This window comes from Colletotrichum acutatum (assembly GCF_030867785.1).
Source record: "Colletotrichum acutatum strain CBS 112980 chromosome Unknown BDZ83scaffold_3, whole genome shotgun sequence".
Classification (NCBI taxonomy): Eukaryota; Fungi; Ascomycota; class Sordariomycetes; order Glomerellales; family Glomerellaceae; genus Colletotrichum; species Colletotrichum acutatum.
This window is the reverse complement of record NW_026848997.1, coordinates 161,371-176,280: the sequence shown is the minus strand read 5'-3', so window position 1 is coordinate 176,280 and position 14,910 is coordinate 161,371. Positions and strand designations below refer to the sequence as shown.

At 53.5% G+C, this 14,910-nt stretch overlaps 6 protein-coding genes across 6 annotated transcripts; 4 read left to right on the top strand and 2 right to left on the bottom strand.

Annotated features, from left to right (window-relative positions):
• The first annotated feature begins 191 nt into the window (after positions 1-191).
• On the top strand, positions 192-3,790 carry BDZ83DRAFT_598401 (uncharacterized protein). The gene is made up of 2 exons (XM_060506946.1): positions 192-680; positions 779-3,790. The coding sequence occupies exons 1-2, from the start codon at positions 650-652 to the stop codon at positions 3,358-3,360; spliced, it is 2,613 nt and encodes an 870-aa protein (XP_060371256.1). The 5' UTR covers positions 192-649; the 3' UTR covers positions 3,361-3,790.
• Positions 3,791-4,390: 600 nt separating this feature from the next.
• Positions 4,391-5,449, top strand: BDZ83DRAFT_746612 (uncharacterized protein; the record flags this gene model as incomplete). The annotated part of the gene is made up of 3 exons (XM_060513297.1): positions 4,391-4,677; positions 4,780-5,026; positions 5,138-5,449. 3 exons carry the CDS (start codon positions 4,391-4,393, stop codon positions 5,447-5,449), a joined length of 846 nt encoding a protein of 281 aa, XP_060371255.1.
• A 906-nt stretch (positions 5,450-6,355) lies between these two features.
• On the bottom strand, positions 6,356-8,640 carry BDZ83DRAFT_242239 (uncharacterized protein). Its single transcript, XM_060501877.1, has 7 exons — positions 8,211-8,640; positions 8,101-8,110; positions 7,934-8,024; positions 7,799-7,851; positions 7,209-7,736; positions 6,902-7,155; positions 6,356-6,848 (listed from the first exon to the last, which is right to left on the bottom strand). Exons 1-7 carry the CDS (start codon positions 8,273-8,275, stop codon positions 6,563-6,565), a joined length of 1,287 nt encoding a protein of 428 aa, XP_060371254.1. The 5' UTR covers positions 8,276-8,640; the 3' UTR covers positions 6,356-6,562.
• Positions 8,641-10,375: 1,735 nt separating this feature from the next.
• Positions 10,376-10,886, top strand: BDZ83DRAFT_598388 (uncharacterized protein). The gene has a single exon (XM_060506945.1). It carries the CDS (start codon positions 10,455-10,457, stop codon positions 10,668-10,670), a length of 216 nt encoding a protein of 71 aa, XP_060371253.1. The 5' UTR covers positions 10,376-10,454; the 3' UTR covers positions 10,671-10,886.
• A 1,060-nt stretch (positions 10,887-11,946) lies between these two features.
• BDZ83DRAFT_564893 (uncharacterized protein) lies at positions 11,947-12,856 on the top strand (the record flags this gene model as incomplete). The annotated part of the gene is made up of 2 exons (XM_060503689.1): positions 11,947-12,070; positions 12,153-12,856. 2 exons carry the CDS (start codon positions 11,947-11,949, stop codon positions 12,854-12,856), a joined length of 828 nt encoding a protein of 275 aa, XP_060371252.1.
• A 139-nt stretch (positions 12,857-12,995) lies between these two features.
• BDZ83DRAFT_242162 (kinase-like domain-containing protein) lies at positions 12,996-14,739 on the bottom strand. Its single transcript, XM_060501876.1, has 2 exons — positions 14,049-14,739; positions 12,996-13,981 (listed from the first exon to the last, which is right to left on the bottom strand). The coding sequence occupies exons 1-2, from the start codon at positions 14,642-14,644 to the stop codon at positions 13,135-13,137; spliced, it is 1,443 nt and encodes a 480-aa protein (XP_060371251.1). The 5' UTR covers positions 14,645-14,739; the 3' UTR covers positions 12,996-13,134.
• Between the last annotated feature and the right edge of the window lie 171 nt (positions 14,740-14,910).

The window sequence follows — 14,910 nt, the reverse complement described above, 5'->3', positions numbered from 1 at the left end:
CCATCAACTCTATGCGCACTGTAGTGACCACAATACTCGACGCATATTGAGACAGTGCGTTGTTTGACACGTGCGGAGCTAGGAAAGTCGCACCCAATCACGAGCTCGCTTAGCAGCTTGCGACCACGGCATCTGCCACGTCCAGTCAGGCATCTCGAGGAACGGGTCCGCGGGTATGCCAGCTACCTTACGTTGTACCTTACCTACCTTACCTTAGCTGCCTGACGTTGCAGTATCTTCCATCGTCAACAAAGACGTGCAGTGCCCGTCACTACTCCGCATCCTATCTCACCCCAACTCCAAATTATCACCACCCCGAGAGGCCGCTTGTCAGCGCATCCGCTCCAAGCAACAAATACACCGCATCTCTGGGAAGCTGCACCTGTCCCGCAACTCAGTCCACCTTGATCCGCTGAATTGCCCGTCGCTGCCGGTTCTCGTTGCAGCACGCGCATTCTGGTCGCAAGCGGAAAGCTTCGAGCCCGACCAAACCCCAAGCCTCTCTTTCCGTACCATGCAACGGCTCCTCACCTCGACCTCAACACAGACTCATTGCCAGGAGCATTTCGCCACCTTCACTCCCTCGCCAGGCACACCCGACTAAAATAGACACATCGTCCTTGGGACATGTTATTAGCCATCGCGCAACATGGCCGAAGAAAAGATGCAGTTAGAGGATTGTTGGTTGCCCCACACCTTGGAAGATAAACGGCGATAGCTCCCCAGCCTTGCGCCATCAACTCATGACAGTTGCTGCGGCAGGACTAACAGTACATAGGGTTGGACGATCTATGTGTCCGATTTATCATCAACCTACCTGAAGAAGACCTGTCGTCCGTTGCTCGCATCTGCTTCCAAATAGAGGAGGCACAATGGTTTTACGAAGACTTCGTCCGACCACTTGACCCCACGCTTCCTTCCATGACACTTCGAAGTTTCAGTCTTCGAATTTTCCAACATTGTCCCTTACTAGCTCCGTTTTCGGTCGAGAATCATACAAAGGCTTTTGAGGAGTTCCTGCAGTACAAGACTCGAGTCCCTGTGAGGGGAGCCATCATGCTCAATGAGGCTATGGACTCGACAATCTTGGTCAAAGGCTGGAAGAAGGGTGCCAACTGGAGTTTCCCTCGTGGAAAGATCAACAAGGACGAAGACGACCTTGAATGTGCCGTTCGTGAGGTATACGAGGAGACAGGATACGATTTGCATGCTGCTGGTCTGGTTCCCAAGAACAGAGAAGACGTCAAGTACATCGAGGTCACCATGAGAGAGCAGCAGTTGAGGCTCTACGTATTCCGCGACGTACCGATGGACACCCACTTTGAGCCGCGGACGAGGAAGGAGATCAGCAAGATTCAGTGGTACAAACTATCTGAGCTACCCGCTTTTCGAAAGAAAGGGAACCAACCTCAAAACGAAGCCGCCGCCGCTGCGAATGCGAACAAGTTCTACATGGTTGCACCCTTTCTGGTTCCTTTGAAGAAATGGGTCGTGCAGCAAAAGAGAAAAGATGCTGTCAAGGCTGCCAACGAGGCGCACTTCAACCCCTACTCTCTTCACGAGGAGCCTGTCACTGAAGACGAAGTTTGGCAAACCGAACCCGCGACTGATGTATCGACTCGGACACCAGGCCTCGATACTCTGGAAGGTGCAACACAGGAATTGCAGCGGCTCTTGAAGGTCCATCCGACGGCAGCACAAGCAACATCGAAGCCAGCCTCTCCAGATATTGGAGCAGACAAGGGCGCATCGCTGCTCGCTATCCTGCAGGCCAAGAATCAAGCAGTCGCCCAAGGGGTTCCAGTCTCGCAGCTCCCTCATACGCCCCTCGATCATACTATTAGGCAGGCCCCACAGCCTCAAAGCCCTCATGGCCAACATCACCCTCAGCAACGGGCACCGCTGGCGAGTTATCAAGCTCCGCCGGCTTTCCCCATCGGTCCAGACGGGACGCCACAGGCTTGGGCATTCCAACAGCCTGGAAATGCTGGCTCAACTCATCCTCAAGCCAGGCAGTACGGCTCTTCGATGATGGGCGGCGCTGCTCATCTGCCACAGCCGCCCCTGAGGCACCCCCAACCATTGCCGCCTCAAGCTCAAAAGATCCTGCTGAACCGAAATGCGTTTGCCGACGGCACACCCCCGCCGCCCCCTCAACACGCACAGGGGACTGTCAACCAACCCCTGAATGCTCAGTATCAATCAGCACACTTCCAGCAGCAAGGTCAGAACATGATGTATCAGCCCAAGCCGCCTAGCAGTCAACTCTCTAATCACTCTATGGCTCTCTTGGGAGTGCTCAAGTCAGACACGAGAACAGCTAGTCCAGATAAGGCTCGTCAGGCAAACCAGCAGCTCTACGGATCCGCGTCTCAGGGGCAGGGGCAGTCGCCAATTGGACTTCATGGAAACGGAGCTCCTCAGTATCCTCAGTCGCCTAGCATGCCGGGTGCAGGCGTAGTACACCCCCAGGGAAGTCCATCCATGAGGACTCAGCAGCCTGTCGATCCTGCGCATCGGTCTGCCCTCCTTTCAATGTTCAAGAACCCTGAAGTCAGCTCCCCACCTGCCAACCAACCCGTTGAACTACCCGGAACTACAGCTAGCGCTGCTCTTTTGAAGGGAATATCGACCGTAAAGGCTAGCAATCAGGAGGTTCCCAGTCCCGTGTTCCGTGGAGTTCAGCCAGCTTCAAGCAGTCCTCTCAGCAGACCACCTCAGAGCGCTTCGGATCCGACCTCCCAAATACCCTTTCAAAGTCTATCGCTCCAGTCTCAGCTTAGTAGACAAGAGCACAGAAGCCCTCAGAATGTTGGGGGTTATAGCCCGAGAACAACGGAGAATAAAGGTCTCTATCACCAAGGCGCGAACAATAATCCCGCCATATACAATAATCATTCGCCTCAAATGCACCCGAATCAGATCCTCCAGCGAGCCGAGAACATGAGCAAACCTGTTGGCCCTCGTGCGCCTGCTTTAGCCTCGGTTTTTGGGGTCGACAAGCCGGCCAGCTTGGCCAGCCCGCCGTCAGCATCCGCTCTCCCGGCACCTGCTGGGCTGCAGCAGAAATCACAGATGCCCCCCGAACAGAGGCAAAAGCTTCTATCGCTTTTTGGCAAGCCTCAGTCGCCGAGCCCCGGGCCTGGCTTTGCTTCCGAGGATAAGGGAAAGGCCAGAGAGATGATGGCTCCTCCAGATGGGAGCATGCGATCGCGTGTGGCTTCTCTGGCCTCTGCAAGCGGCCAGGGTGTCCCGGAGGGCCTGTCAGAGTCCCGTCGCGGCAGTCAGACACCGATTTCTCCTGCCGACCGAAGCTTTCTGCTTGGCTATCTGGCATCAGTTGCGAACAACGCGAAGTAGGTTCCGATGCATCGCTTGAACGGTATGGGGGTGGTCAGGTGAAGAGGAATGCAGGAGTTAACCGCGCGATTTTCCTGGGGTACACGCTTGATTTGTGTTTCGTAATTCTTTTGCTTTCGGTGTTGCATTGCGACGGGTTGATGGGATTCCAAACGTTTTTTCAAGGTGGCAAAGCATTGCTTGGGTGAGAAGGGCCGAGGTGCAGGATGGGATATCGAGGCAGGAAAACTATACCCTGGGACACACCTCATTTACCAGTTTCGCAGCAGTCATTGGGTCCAATGCTTCAGATATTAAATAAGCCATGTTGTCTTTCATTCACACAGTAGTGCTCGAGGTGACGGAGAAGCACTGAATCCCGGCCAGCGTTGATACATGGGCTCACCTTTCAAACCCCGCCCCCGCGCAATCCCACGTGGCTGTCTTCCCGTTTCCAGCCATAGGCTGTGGCGTGATATTCGAGAACGGCCCGCACCGGTCTACTTGGACTCTTCCATGAGTCCATGGTACCTTGAGTTAGGTCGTCGTCAAGCATGCTTTCATTACCCCGATCGAAAGTGGCCTGATACTGCGTCGAACGGTTCTCTGGTCCTCTATTTCGCTTATCCGCCCCTTCACCTCTCCCGGTATAAGCCACATGAGCAATGAGAACAGCCCAGCAGGGGCCTGCTTTGAGACGTCTGGGACGAGATGTGCCGAGCTTGAGTTATACCAGGACTCCGCGTGTGCTATGATTTCCCATCGAATCATCTAGGTTTCGTCCGGGTGTAGCCGTCTTTCAGGCACGCCGATGACACCACTTGGCTTTTGAGGCGAGGTGGTATAAGAAGTCAAAGAACAGCACCCCATAGACTGAAGAGGAGAGTAACTCGTAGAAACGGGCAAACGCCATATCCAGCCGTGAAACTTTGATTCCCACTTACAGCAAGCACCAGTATCAGTTGTTAAATTACCTCTGTAGTTGGCTCTCCAGACCAAGACCTAGACCGCCAAGATAGGAAGGAGAGCCGCTAGAAACGAGTAGCCAGAAATGTTCTTCACCACCTCCCCAGACGCCCTCTTCATCCCGCCCGCGACCATCGACCCCGTGGGCTTCGGCAAGGTCGCCATCGTCACGGGGTGCGGCTCGGGCGTGGGCCTCGCGTGCGCGCAGCTGCTCCTGGCGCACCAGTACTCCGTCTGCGGGCTCGACGCGCGCGAGTTCAACTACGCGCTGCTCCAGGAGGCGGACCACGGCCGGTTTCATTTCCACCGCGCTGATCTCACGGGGCCGAGGGCGTGCGAGGATGGGGTGTATGCTGCTGTTGCTTCTTTTGGGTGAGTTTTTTGGTTGCAAGGGAGAGAAGAGGAGTAGTCAAAAGAGGGAGGAAAGGGTGTCGATGAGATGGAGACACGACAGACTGACGGGTGAACTTCCAGCGGACGTATCGACTTGCTCGTCAACGTTGCGGGCGTGATGGGATCGTTTAGCAGCGCCGACGGCGTGACGGATTCTGAATGGGATCGGGTGGTGGCCGTGAACCTCACGGTCCCGGTCAAGATGATGAGAGCGGTGATCCCCTTTATGCTCGAGAAGAAGTCTGGCGTCATCGTCAACGTCGCCAGCACGGCCGGCGTCTCGGGGGCCGTGGCTGGGATAGCGTACACGTGCAGCAAACACGGTCTGGTTCGTTTCTTTCTCCTATTTCTTCGTCAACTCCTTTTCTTCGCTGGGTAGACATCTCGGCAGGAGATTGTAAGGGTAGATAGAATATCGCTGACACCCCTGGGACGGTAGATTGGCGCAACCAAGAACGTGGCATGGCGTTTCCGCAAGGAAGGCATCAGGTGCAACGCGGTGCTCCCCGGCGCCATCGACTCGCGCATTGGCAAGGCCATTGCCGCCGGCCACGGAGGGGACGAGGAGTTCGACGCCGAGGCGTACGCGCAGGTTGAGCCCGTTCATGCTCTCCACGCTCAGGCGTCCGAGTCGACGCCGGATATCACGCCGCTTGAGGTTGCGCAGTCGGTGGTGTTCTTGGCGACGGACCAGGCGAGGACGATTAACGGAGTGAGTTTGCCCATTGACCAGGCTTGGAATGTTGTTTGAGGAGTACTTGGTTTTCTGGGGTTTTTGTAAGGGGATGAGATGTTTTGCTTTAGTATGTAACCTGCTTGGTGTTGGATACGGGTGATGGAGGACTCGTTTGGACTGGAGTTTTTTTTTTTTCTTTTTTCAAAATTTGTTCTATTTATGAAGTACGAATGTATTTCTGATATCCTACCAATCTATATAACAGTTGATTGATATGCCTAGCACAAGAGCGAGCCTGGTATCATGACATGAGTTAAGTTTTGTGTGGACGCGGTAGGCACGACTGCTCTCTATTCCCTGTATCGTCTCCAGAAACATCTGCCTGATATTGGACGTCACCTGCCTCCCAGGAACTAATAGCCCATCACCGAAGGACTAGGAAGATGGGAAAGAAATCAACAAAAAAGCTCGGGCGTTGGTTCGAACCCTATCCCTACGAAAAACCAGCGTCCCAGTTTCTTCATCACCCGTTTAACCACCAGGCTACGTGGCCCCAGCAAGTTTGCACTGTACCGAGGAGACGCTGCTTCTTCTGAATCTGTGGCCCATACACCCTTTGGCCTCTCGTAGGACGATGGAATACATGCGAGAATGGAATAATAAAGCAGAAGGCAAGTAGCTCGGTGCAATATATCGAATCATTGGGTCCTCAATGCTGTACTTACAAAGGACCAACCAAGCCAGTGTACTCGCGCAAGATCGAAAATGAGACATCACATAGGGTCAGATTCAAGATGTGAGTATGAGAATCCCTGGAGTCTCGCCGTTCAAAGTGTGCCAAAGGAAGTAGAATCGGACGGACTGCATGTTAGTTCGACGTTCTGCTCTTATTTGAGGAGCAGTTAGATATACAAAAGTCACGAGAGGCACGTGGCTAGTTGATGCTCTTGTTGATGCTGAAAAATCGACCGCACAAGGAATTAGTCAGAGGTCTATCCCGTCTTCGCAGATGGAGTCGAAGATCCGCGGAGAGAGTAGCCTCTAAAAAGTAGCAAACGCACTCGAAGCGTAGGGTATCTCTAGAACTCCGTACTACCCTCCCGCCAAGAAACATAGCAAACTCTTTCCCCCAAAAGACCCAAAACAGAGGCCCGTAGGCTCAAACGACCAACATATACCAGGGAGCCCTTAAACCCCGCCCCTCAATTCCAAGTTCGCCGGAATTCGTATGGGATCTGGACGTCGTTTTTCGTCACCAACCCACAATCTTCGGCTGAGAGCTGGTTGGAACTTCGGCCGAATGTTTTCCTCGTCCTCCTCAGCCTTGTCCAACTTCAAAAGCTCGAAACGGTTGGCCATGGGATTCATTGGGCGTCTGGTCGGGGGTATTTGAGTCTGGACTCGCTGAGGCTCGGCAGGCAAGGGCTGCGCACATTCATCAACGTCCCACTCGATTTTAGATCCCTTGTATTTGCTGCTGACGTATTAGTCTAAAAGCACTCGTGCTCAACGTGAAGTACTACTCACAATCGACTCATCATGCAGGTCCGCGCAAACATGGCATTGTGCACAGAGTTCGTGTTGATGTAGCAGCTTCCGCCTCGGAAACTGACAGCGATGACAACCAAGTTGTGGATGTGCTCCATATCATCGCGAATCTCCTCTTCGGTGAGCTTCGGGTCGCATCGTCGAAGGATGAGATTGCGACTAGCACCAATGCCGAGCTTACTCGCAACATGGCCAGGTAAGGTGAAGTGTCGATCACTCCATCGAACATCAACCTGTCATTGCGATTAGCTATACGTGACGCTGGAAACCGAACGGCGTAGCCTACTCTTTTCTGTCTGATGTATAGATCATGGCGCCGGGTATGCTCAAGGAAGGCCGCTGCGTCAGTGCCATGCAGGAAAGACACATGGGCGGTCCGGTCGTAAGGTCTCATGAAGATGTCCAGAAGCTGACCACCACGCACAACGCCAACGATGTCAGCGTGAGTTGTGCCTTCGGCGAGGTTCAAGATCAAGACAGTCCGCGTGGCCAAACGCTCGAAGCGAGGCCGCATGGGCAACTGGGAATCATTCTGATCCCCAAAACCATGTTCAGGCTTAAGCTCAGGCTCAATGGGAGAGATTGTCACCTCAGATTCATCAAGGGTGCCAGGCTCCTCCTCAGCCCACTCACTCTTGACAGGTTGCTGGATAGGAGGTCGACTTGAGTTTTCATTTCCTCGCGTGGCTGGGGCAGTCGTCACGCGTGAATGGCTGACTGGCCGTTGAATCTCATTCCGAGGAGCCTCGGATGGTGAAGTGAACTGCTCTTCAACATTATCCTCTTGATAGTTGGACTCGTCACAGGTCAATACCTAGAAGCTCATCGCTTAGCTTGTGACGTTTACTGGGGTCAAAGGTGGAGGCCTCGACTTACAGCCAGGGTAGCTTCAGTTACACCACCTTGCATGAGGTTACGACGCAAATTTGCTATTGAGAAGTCAATAACTAGAGAATTATCGGGGTTTTGATGTCCGGAAGAAGCTGCGCAAAGTATAATTTATGTGCATACCGAATTCTCGGGCCTTTTTGACAAGGATGTCATGCTCGGCGCGGGTAATAGTGACGGTGAGATAACTTGAGTTAGGATCATTGTCGGTGTTCTTTAAGCAGGCTTCGTCAGCAATCCTCACGAAGACGAAGGAACAGGTGAAGGATGGGCAATCGTGTAAGACGTACCAACTGAGCCCTGCTCGAGTAGTTAGCCTTCGTCGTGATATAATGTTCATAGGTCGGACTGGGAGTGGCTTGGTTGCCAGCGCGGGCGAGGTGTAAGTAAGAGGTCTTACCTTCTGATGGGGGTGTCCAGATAATTCCTGTCGATCGAGACCGTGGAATCCTTCGTAGACGACATGGCCTTTGTGTTCTCCGTGATGTCAATTGACCAAGGTCATTTGAATTTTTGAGTTGGAGAAATAACTCTGCTGTGTGTGATATCGAGGTAGTCGCGGACGGGTAAGGTAGGTGCAGGTGAGGCAGGCACCCAGAGAGCGGTACAAAGGTACCTTACCTACTTGGAATGCCTTCCCTGCCCGGCCATGGCCGCCACAGTGCCTGTCGGACAGCTTTTATCGTATTATCGATAAGCGCAAAGTGTGGTGCGCGGGCAGGCAGGCAGTTCGGTCGCCTTATCGCGAGTGGTGGCTCGTGCTCCACCCATCTGCTGTCTGTTGGGTGAGTTGAAGAGCAATCCTGCATCCATCCAGGCCAGATCCAGTCAGTTCCTGGGGATGGGAGAAGGACTGCCCGTGGTCCCTGAGGCGGCACGTCATCCGGCGGGAAGTCTCGAGTCGTCCAAACCTCGTCCCTTGTTACTCAAACTCAATGTCGAGAACGCAAGCACCTTGACTAGACACCATAATAAAGGGGCCCCTGGATTGGGCACGAGAGTCACTGTAGGGATACTCTGGTTCTTGGGGGTTGACCATCACGTACCCGACTAGAATAATCCTGAAGCTGCACAGACGCAAAACCATGACACCGAACAAGAACTTGGACTCCTTAAACACCGTTTCCCGTGCTGGAGGCTGCACCGATATAGACCGAGGCCCAGCCAGGTAGGGAAGGGTTGCTTTTGTGACGGCGATGCTGGCTGGAATGTATTCAAATTGGGGACCGGATAACAGTGGTGACCCATCGTTATGCGGAGGGATGCTCAATTTGATTGATGCAGTCCAAGCTGCCCTACCTAGTATGCACAAAAGGTCCAAAATCAGTTGTATCAACTCGTCATCGGGCAAGGTGTTGGTAACTCGCAGTCTCCTGAACCTCTACATGTCTCGGAGTATAGCAACGTTTGAAGAAGCATCCATATTGGCACGATTGTGCTTTGCTTGATACATTGGAGCGATTGAATGAATCACTGGTGCAGTCAATTTGCTGGGTGAGGTTCCGCAGAAAAGAGACGGTTTCAACGACGGAGCTGTTCGCCGCACGAAGCTGGGAACTCCCGGTCGATTGTCGCATCCTGACCCAGGGATCACGACATGGGCATCCAGACTATGAACGTCGATCCCGGCGGGACGGAAGAGGTTTGCATTTGGTCGGAATATATGCCACTAATAAAGCATTAATGCAGACTTGCAGCCTCGCTCGGTCGCATGCACGAAAACAGTCCAGCAAGTATGAAAGATTGGCACGGCAAATTGACTCTGTGTAGGCATGATGTGCACGCAAAAACCTGCTCAGAGTTGATGCAAAGCGGGCCAAGACCCTGCGACTCTGCATCACCGATGCCAAGCAGCGAATGATGACTACCTCATTCCAGGTCCTCATGCCTCTCTGTGCTGCGTACTCCGTACCCGTAGTCGCTACAAAGTACTGACGGGATGTCGGGCTGAGTGGAGGTAACTCGTAGGTGGTGTTACGAGCCACCAATGTGTTAAGGTCCGAAACTGTGAGAGGCTGAGACCTTTTGGGCGACTACCTGATGGTCTTGTGTATGTAGCTAGACGACTTGGCTATGCTTGTGAGAACCCAAGCTGGCTTAAGACAGCCTGCTGGACAACACAACGGGAATTTTCTGTTGGTGGCTTTGTTGCTCGGGTCGGGGGTTGGGGAACCCGTGAGGAGATCCGACGGGATGCTCACCTCACATTGAGGGTGGCGATGGCAATAGCGGCTTAGAGTCTCGGGCATGTGTTCAGGTGGGTAGATAGATGTGTTGTCAGATTATTCGAAGAGAATAACTCATCAGAAGGCGATGCCATGATGGCTGCAAATCATCATGAACGGATGGAAGCGGCTGGTTATCGGTCTCGCCTCAGTCTCATGATTGATTGAAGATGTGGAGGCGCGTGTCCCGAGTAATTATTTTTAGAGGATGTCAACACGAAGGGGGAAGGAATACGATGTGCCGGGTGGACCCCACATGCTGAACCCGATGCACCACCAGGTCGCGAACCTCCAAGTCAGTGACGCCCACGTCCGTCCAGGTTCCTTCCTTTCTATTCGTACCTTCAGCTTAGGTCAGTAATTGCCTGGGTGCCTTGGAGACGAGGCATCCGTATCTGTGCAGGCAAGTATGGATACCTATGCTCTCATTACCCATGGGTCTTGCATTGATGTATTATACAATACTCTGTACGGTTCGGACTCTTCCAAATGTCATACAAACCGAGGTCTTAGTCTTGTTTGGTAGACTTCGCTCTCGAGCTGAAAAAAAAAAAAAGAGGTCGGCACCAACGCTTTGGGGTGGCGGGGATGCAGGCCGAGGAAGGTCCAGGGCATGTCGATACGCTAGACGGTAGAACTAAAGATTCTTAGCGCAAAGAGGCAGGTACTGGTACCTAGAAAAAGAGAGAAAGAGACCAGACGGGAATTGGAAGACGGTTGGAACATGATGGCTGGCGGTTGGCTGTTGGCTGTTGGCTGTTGGGTGGCCTATGAAGTTCTGTCCATTGTCCATTGTGACTTTGTCACCACATACCTTGAGTACCTAGGTATCCTCTCGACGCAGACGAAGTGCCTCTCTCTATACCCGTATGCAGGGTTTATTTTTCTGCATTGGATGCCCCAGCCAAAAAAAATACTGTTTCCAGCCCTCTGTTTGGCTGGATTCCCTTGCTGACTGGTCCGATGTCCTCTTCTCAGCCCGGGCTGTGCTGTGCCACCCCATCTTTTTCAATGCATTGGTGTGCGGCCCAACAGGCTTCGCCCCTGTTCCCTAGGTACCTACTGCATCGCGTTGCCCTGCATTCTCTTTTTTATTGTTATTTTTTCGTTCATACGGATTATGGCCTTGCCCGTGCCATGATTCCGTCACTACCTTAACGCGCCTTAGCCAAACTCGCACCGTTGGGCCACCACCCAAACTTCCCCTGGAGGTTCGAGGAGACGCGAGGAACCCCCCCCCCCGGCCCCCTTCTCCCCCCGAGAGTCACTTGCACATTCGGGGGATGGGCCTTGGTTGCTGTGGATCCACCAAACCTAATCAATCGGAGCCCCATTCACGTTCCCTCCTGTTGAACCCGCCCCGAAATCTCTCCTCCCATTCCAGCGCCTTCTTAGTTAGCCTGCCTGCTGGTGCCTCTACTTCCTCCCTCTCCTGGTCGACTCCTCTTTCCTCCCAAACCTGATGTGATTTGCTTCCCAGCAGCAATTCAAACGCCCTTTCTCGACATCCGCTTTTTTGCTGTTTAATTCGAAACATCGACACTCGCTTGATTCTACCCGCTCGTTTTTGGTCGTTTATTGAAAGAGGAGGAATTCACAAACCAAACACAAGTCTTCCGGGTTCCGAATTACTCGACAAGCCAACCACAACCCCCCAGGTTTTGTTATTGCGAATTTACTGTGCGAAAATAGGGGTGGCCACGATCTAACACCATCTCCCTCAACCACGCCTACTCGATACTGAATATCGAAAGACACCAAGGACGTCCTTCTCGACCGACTACACTCGCTTATTAACCCATTTTGGTTAATTTCGAAGGCCTCGACGACGTCCTCCCGCCAGGAACCTCGTCCTCATCTTCAACACTCACTCATAAATTCCACCGGGAATCTACCTCCTCCCACATCAAAATGAAGGCCGTTCAGTCTCTCGCCCTCGGCCTTGCCGTCTTCACTCCTCTGGCCTCCGCCTGGCCCAAGTGGCTTCCAGACGTCGATGCTCTGGTTGTGCGGCAAAACGATGAATCCTCAACCGGTATGTCGTGCCACGTTTCCTCGGGAGCCTCCCGCTCGTCACATTGTGTTTGTGAACCTCTTTAGCTAACTTTACTCAGCAGCCGCTGCAACTCAGACCGCGACTGCGAAGACTGGCGCCACAGCAACAGGAACGGCACAGGAGACAAACACTGGCGGCGCGAAGACCACCAACCTCAACACCGCAAAGCTTCCTACAGGCACTGAGACGGGCACTGGCACCAAGACCGGCACCAGCAAGTCCAAGTCGACCTCTTTCGATGACACAGATCCGGCTGGTGGCATTACCATGATCACGCCAGCGGCCACGGCTCAGTCTATCAATCTTTACAAAATTGGAGACTACGTCACCTGGGGATGGAACTACACAAACCTTCAGGCCTCTCCTACGGCCATCGATGTCCTTGTTTCATGCTCATCCATGGCCCAAACCTGGACATTGACACAGAACATGACTTTTGCCCAACCTGCCTCCTTCACCTGGGATTCGAGCGTGCAGGCGACCGACCCCTCAGCGCCGCTGCGAAACGACGAATACACTCTTGTTATCTACGACGCGGAATCGAGCGTCAGTGCTACTGCTCAGCCTGGCTACCTGGGCGTTTATTCCAGCTTCAAGTTTGGCATGTACAAGGCTCAAGAATACAAGCCCCTGAACGAGTGGAACTGCGCAACGTGCTCTGCTGCGTCTGGTCTCGATAGCAAGGCTCTCGGCATGGCTGTCGGTATGAGCATTCTCACGGTGGCCAGCTTCACATGGTTTGTCGCGGGAGTGGGCATGCTTTAATGACGTGTTCTATAATGACCAAAAATTTTCATCTGTAATTTTTGAATATCTAGTTGCTTTGGGGGCCTAACAAGAGCGAGGAACAAGAGTCCAGCGGTAATCATTTACGGTGGTCATTTTTACACAACACAAAGGGCGGCGTTACGTGTCGAAGCATGGTCGGGCAAAATATGACTCCGCATATAGGTAAACTCAAGACGTCTATGAGTGTTATCTTGATATATAGCTTAATTGATGATACTGGCTGATACATGGCCGTATGAACTATCAACTCTTCTCTACACCAGCCTGAGTGAGAATCCACCGCCCTTCTCTTCCTTGTCTCTGCCCTGGAAGATGCCGCTAAAGTCGACATCACCCAGATCTGCCGCATTCTGCCCACGAACGGGAGCATTCGGTTCATGTCTTCGCCTCTTCTCCTGGCCAGCTTTGCTAGGAAACGTTGGAAACATGCCCTCCTTCTTAGGCTTTGGATCCTCCCTGAAATATTTGTGCTCCAGCATCTCCTTGGCCGACGGCCTCGAATCCGGGTTCAACGAGAGCAAGTCGTTGAGCAACTTACACCCGGCATTCGTCAGTGTAGTAAATTTGGTCCGTATCATGGACCCGGTGGCATTGGGCGTCTTTGGAAATCGCAAGGACCGCGCGTTGGGCAGGCTCCTGAACGATGGCCACGTCTCCTGCGTAGGTACGCCGCAGAGCTCAAAGATCTTGGTCACCTGATCGACCTCGTTGGTGCCCTGCAGCAGCGGCTCCCGTGTTAGGAGCTCGCCAAAGATGCAGCCCACGCTCCATATGTCGACGGCTTTACCGTAGGCCCTGGCGCCGAGGAGCAGCTCGGGCGAGCGGTACCACAGCGTCACGACGAGCTGGGTCAGCTTCGGGGCCGGGTCGCCGACGTACCGCGCCATGCCAAAGTCTGCTATCTTGAGCTGGCCGCGATTGTTGAGGAGGAGGTTCGAGGTTTTGAGGTCGCGGTGGAGGATCCAGTTGTCGTGGAGGTAGGCGACGCCGGCGGTTAGTTGTCGGAGAAGGGTTTTGACTTCGGAGAGGAGGAAGGGTTCGGGCATGTCTTCTAGGATGCTTTTGAGGTCATGTTCGACGAACTCTAGTACTAGAAAGATGCTATAGACTCTCTTGTTAGCATTGTCACCACCGTGGGAGCAAATTTATAGATAGATTTATTACGTACTTTTCAATCTTTGAAGTGTCGTCTCCCACAACAACCTCCTCAAGATTGACGATATTGCGGTGGTTGCAATCTCGCAGGATCTGTATCTCTCGCAGTCCCGTCACAGGCAGCCCGTTGCGATCACTCGGTTCAATCTTCAACCTCTTGAGCGCAACGACCTTTCCGCTAGAAGCTTCCTTTGCCCGCGACACCCAGCCGTATGTGCCCTCCTCGATATCGTTGAGCTTGTCGTAGTTCTCCACGCTCCGGCACTTGCCCCAGTGGCCGACGGGGAAGCGCATGAGCTTCGCCGCGCCCTCTTTTACGTCTAGCGGCGCACCGCCATCGCCATCGGCCGTTGTCGTCCTGTCTTCAGCGTCGGGCGTGAACTTGCGCCGTTTCGCTGGCCGTGTGCTGTCGTCGCCTTCGCCGTCGTTCTCGGCTCCATTGCTGTTCTTCGCCGCCCTCGCCTGCTGCGCCAATCGTTCCGCCTCGGCTGCTTTGCGCGCCTTTTCGGCTTTCAAACGTTTCTTCTCCTCCTTTTCTCGCTTCAATTTTGCATCCAGGGCTGCGTCCTCTGCGCTGTCTGCCCACCTCGACTTGGCGTTGCTCGTCATGGTCGGCGGCGACGTGGTTGTGGTTTTGGTCGTAACAGATGGAGAAGCCTCCTTTTACTTAAGAGAGCATGTGATGTAGGTGAGTCTCCAGTCTTCGTCTCGAGAGGGGTTGTCGGGGGACTCGTGTGTGGCAGTTTCGTTGTGATTTACGCAACTTGGGAATAGCCCTCGACTTGCAATCGCGCTGCCGTTCAGGTGGTGCCCTGCAGTGAAGCAGGGATCAGGCGCGGCGAGTCGGCGGCTACCCTGCTCCGACTTTGTCCCAT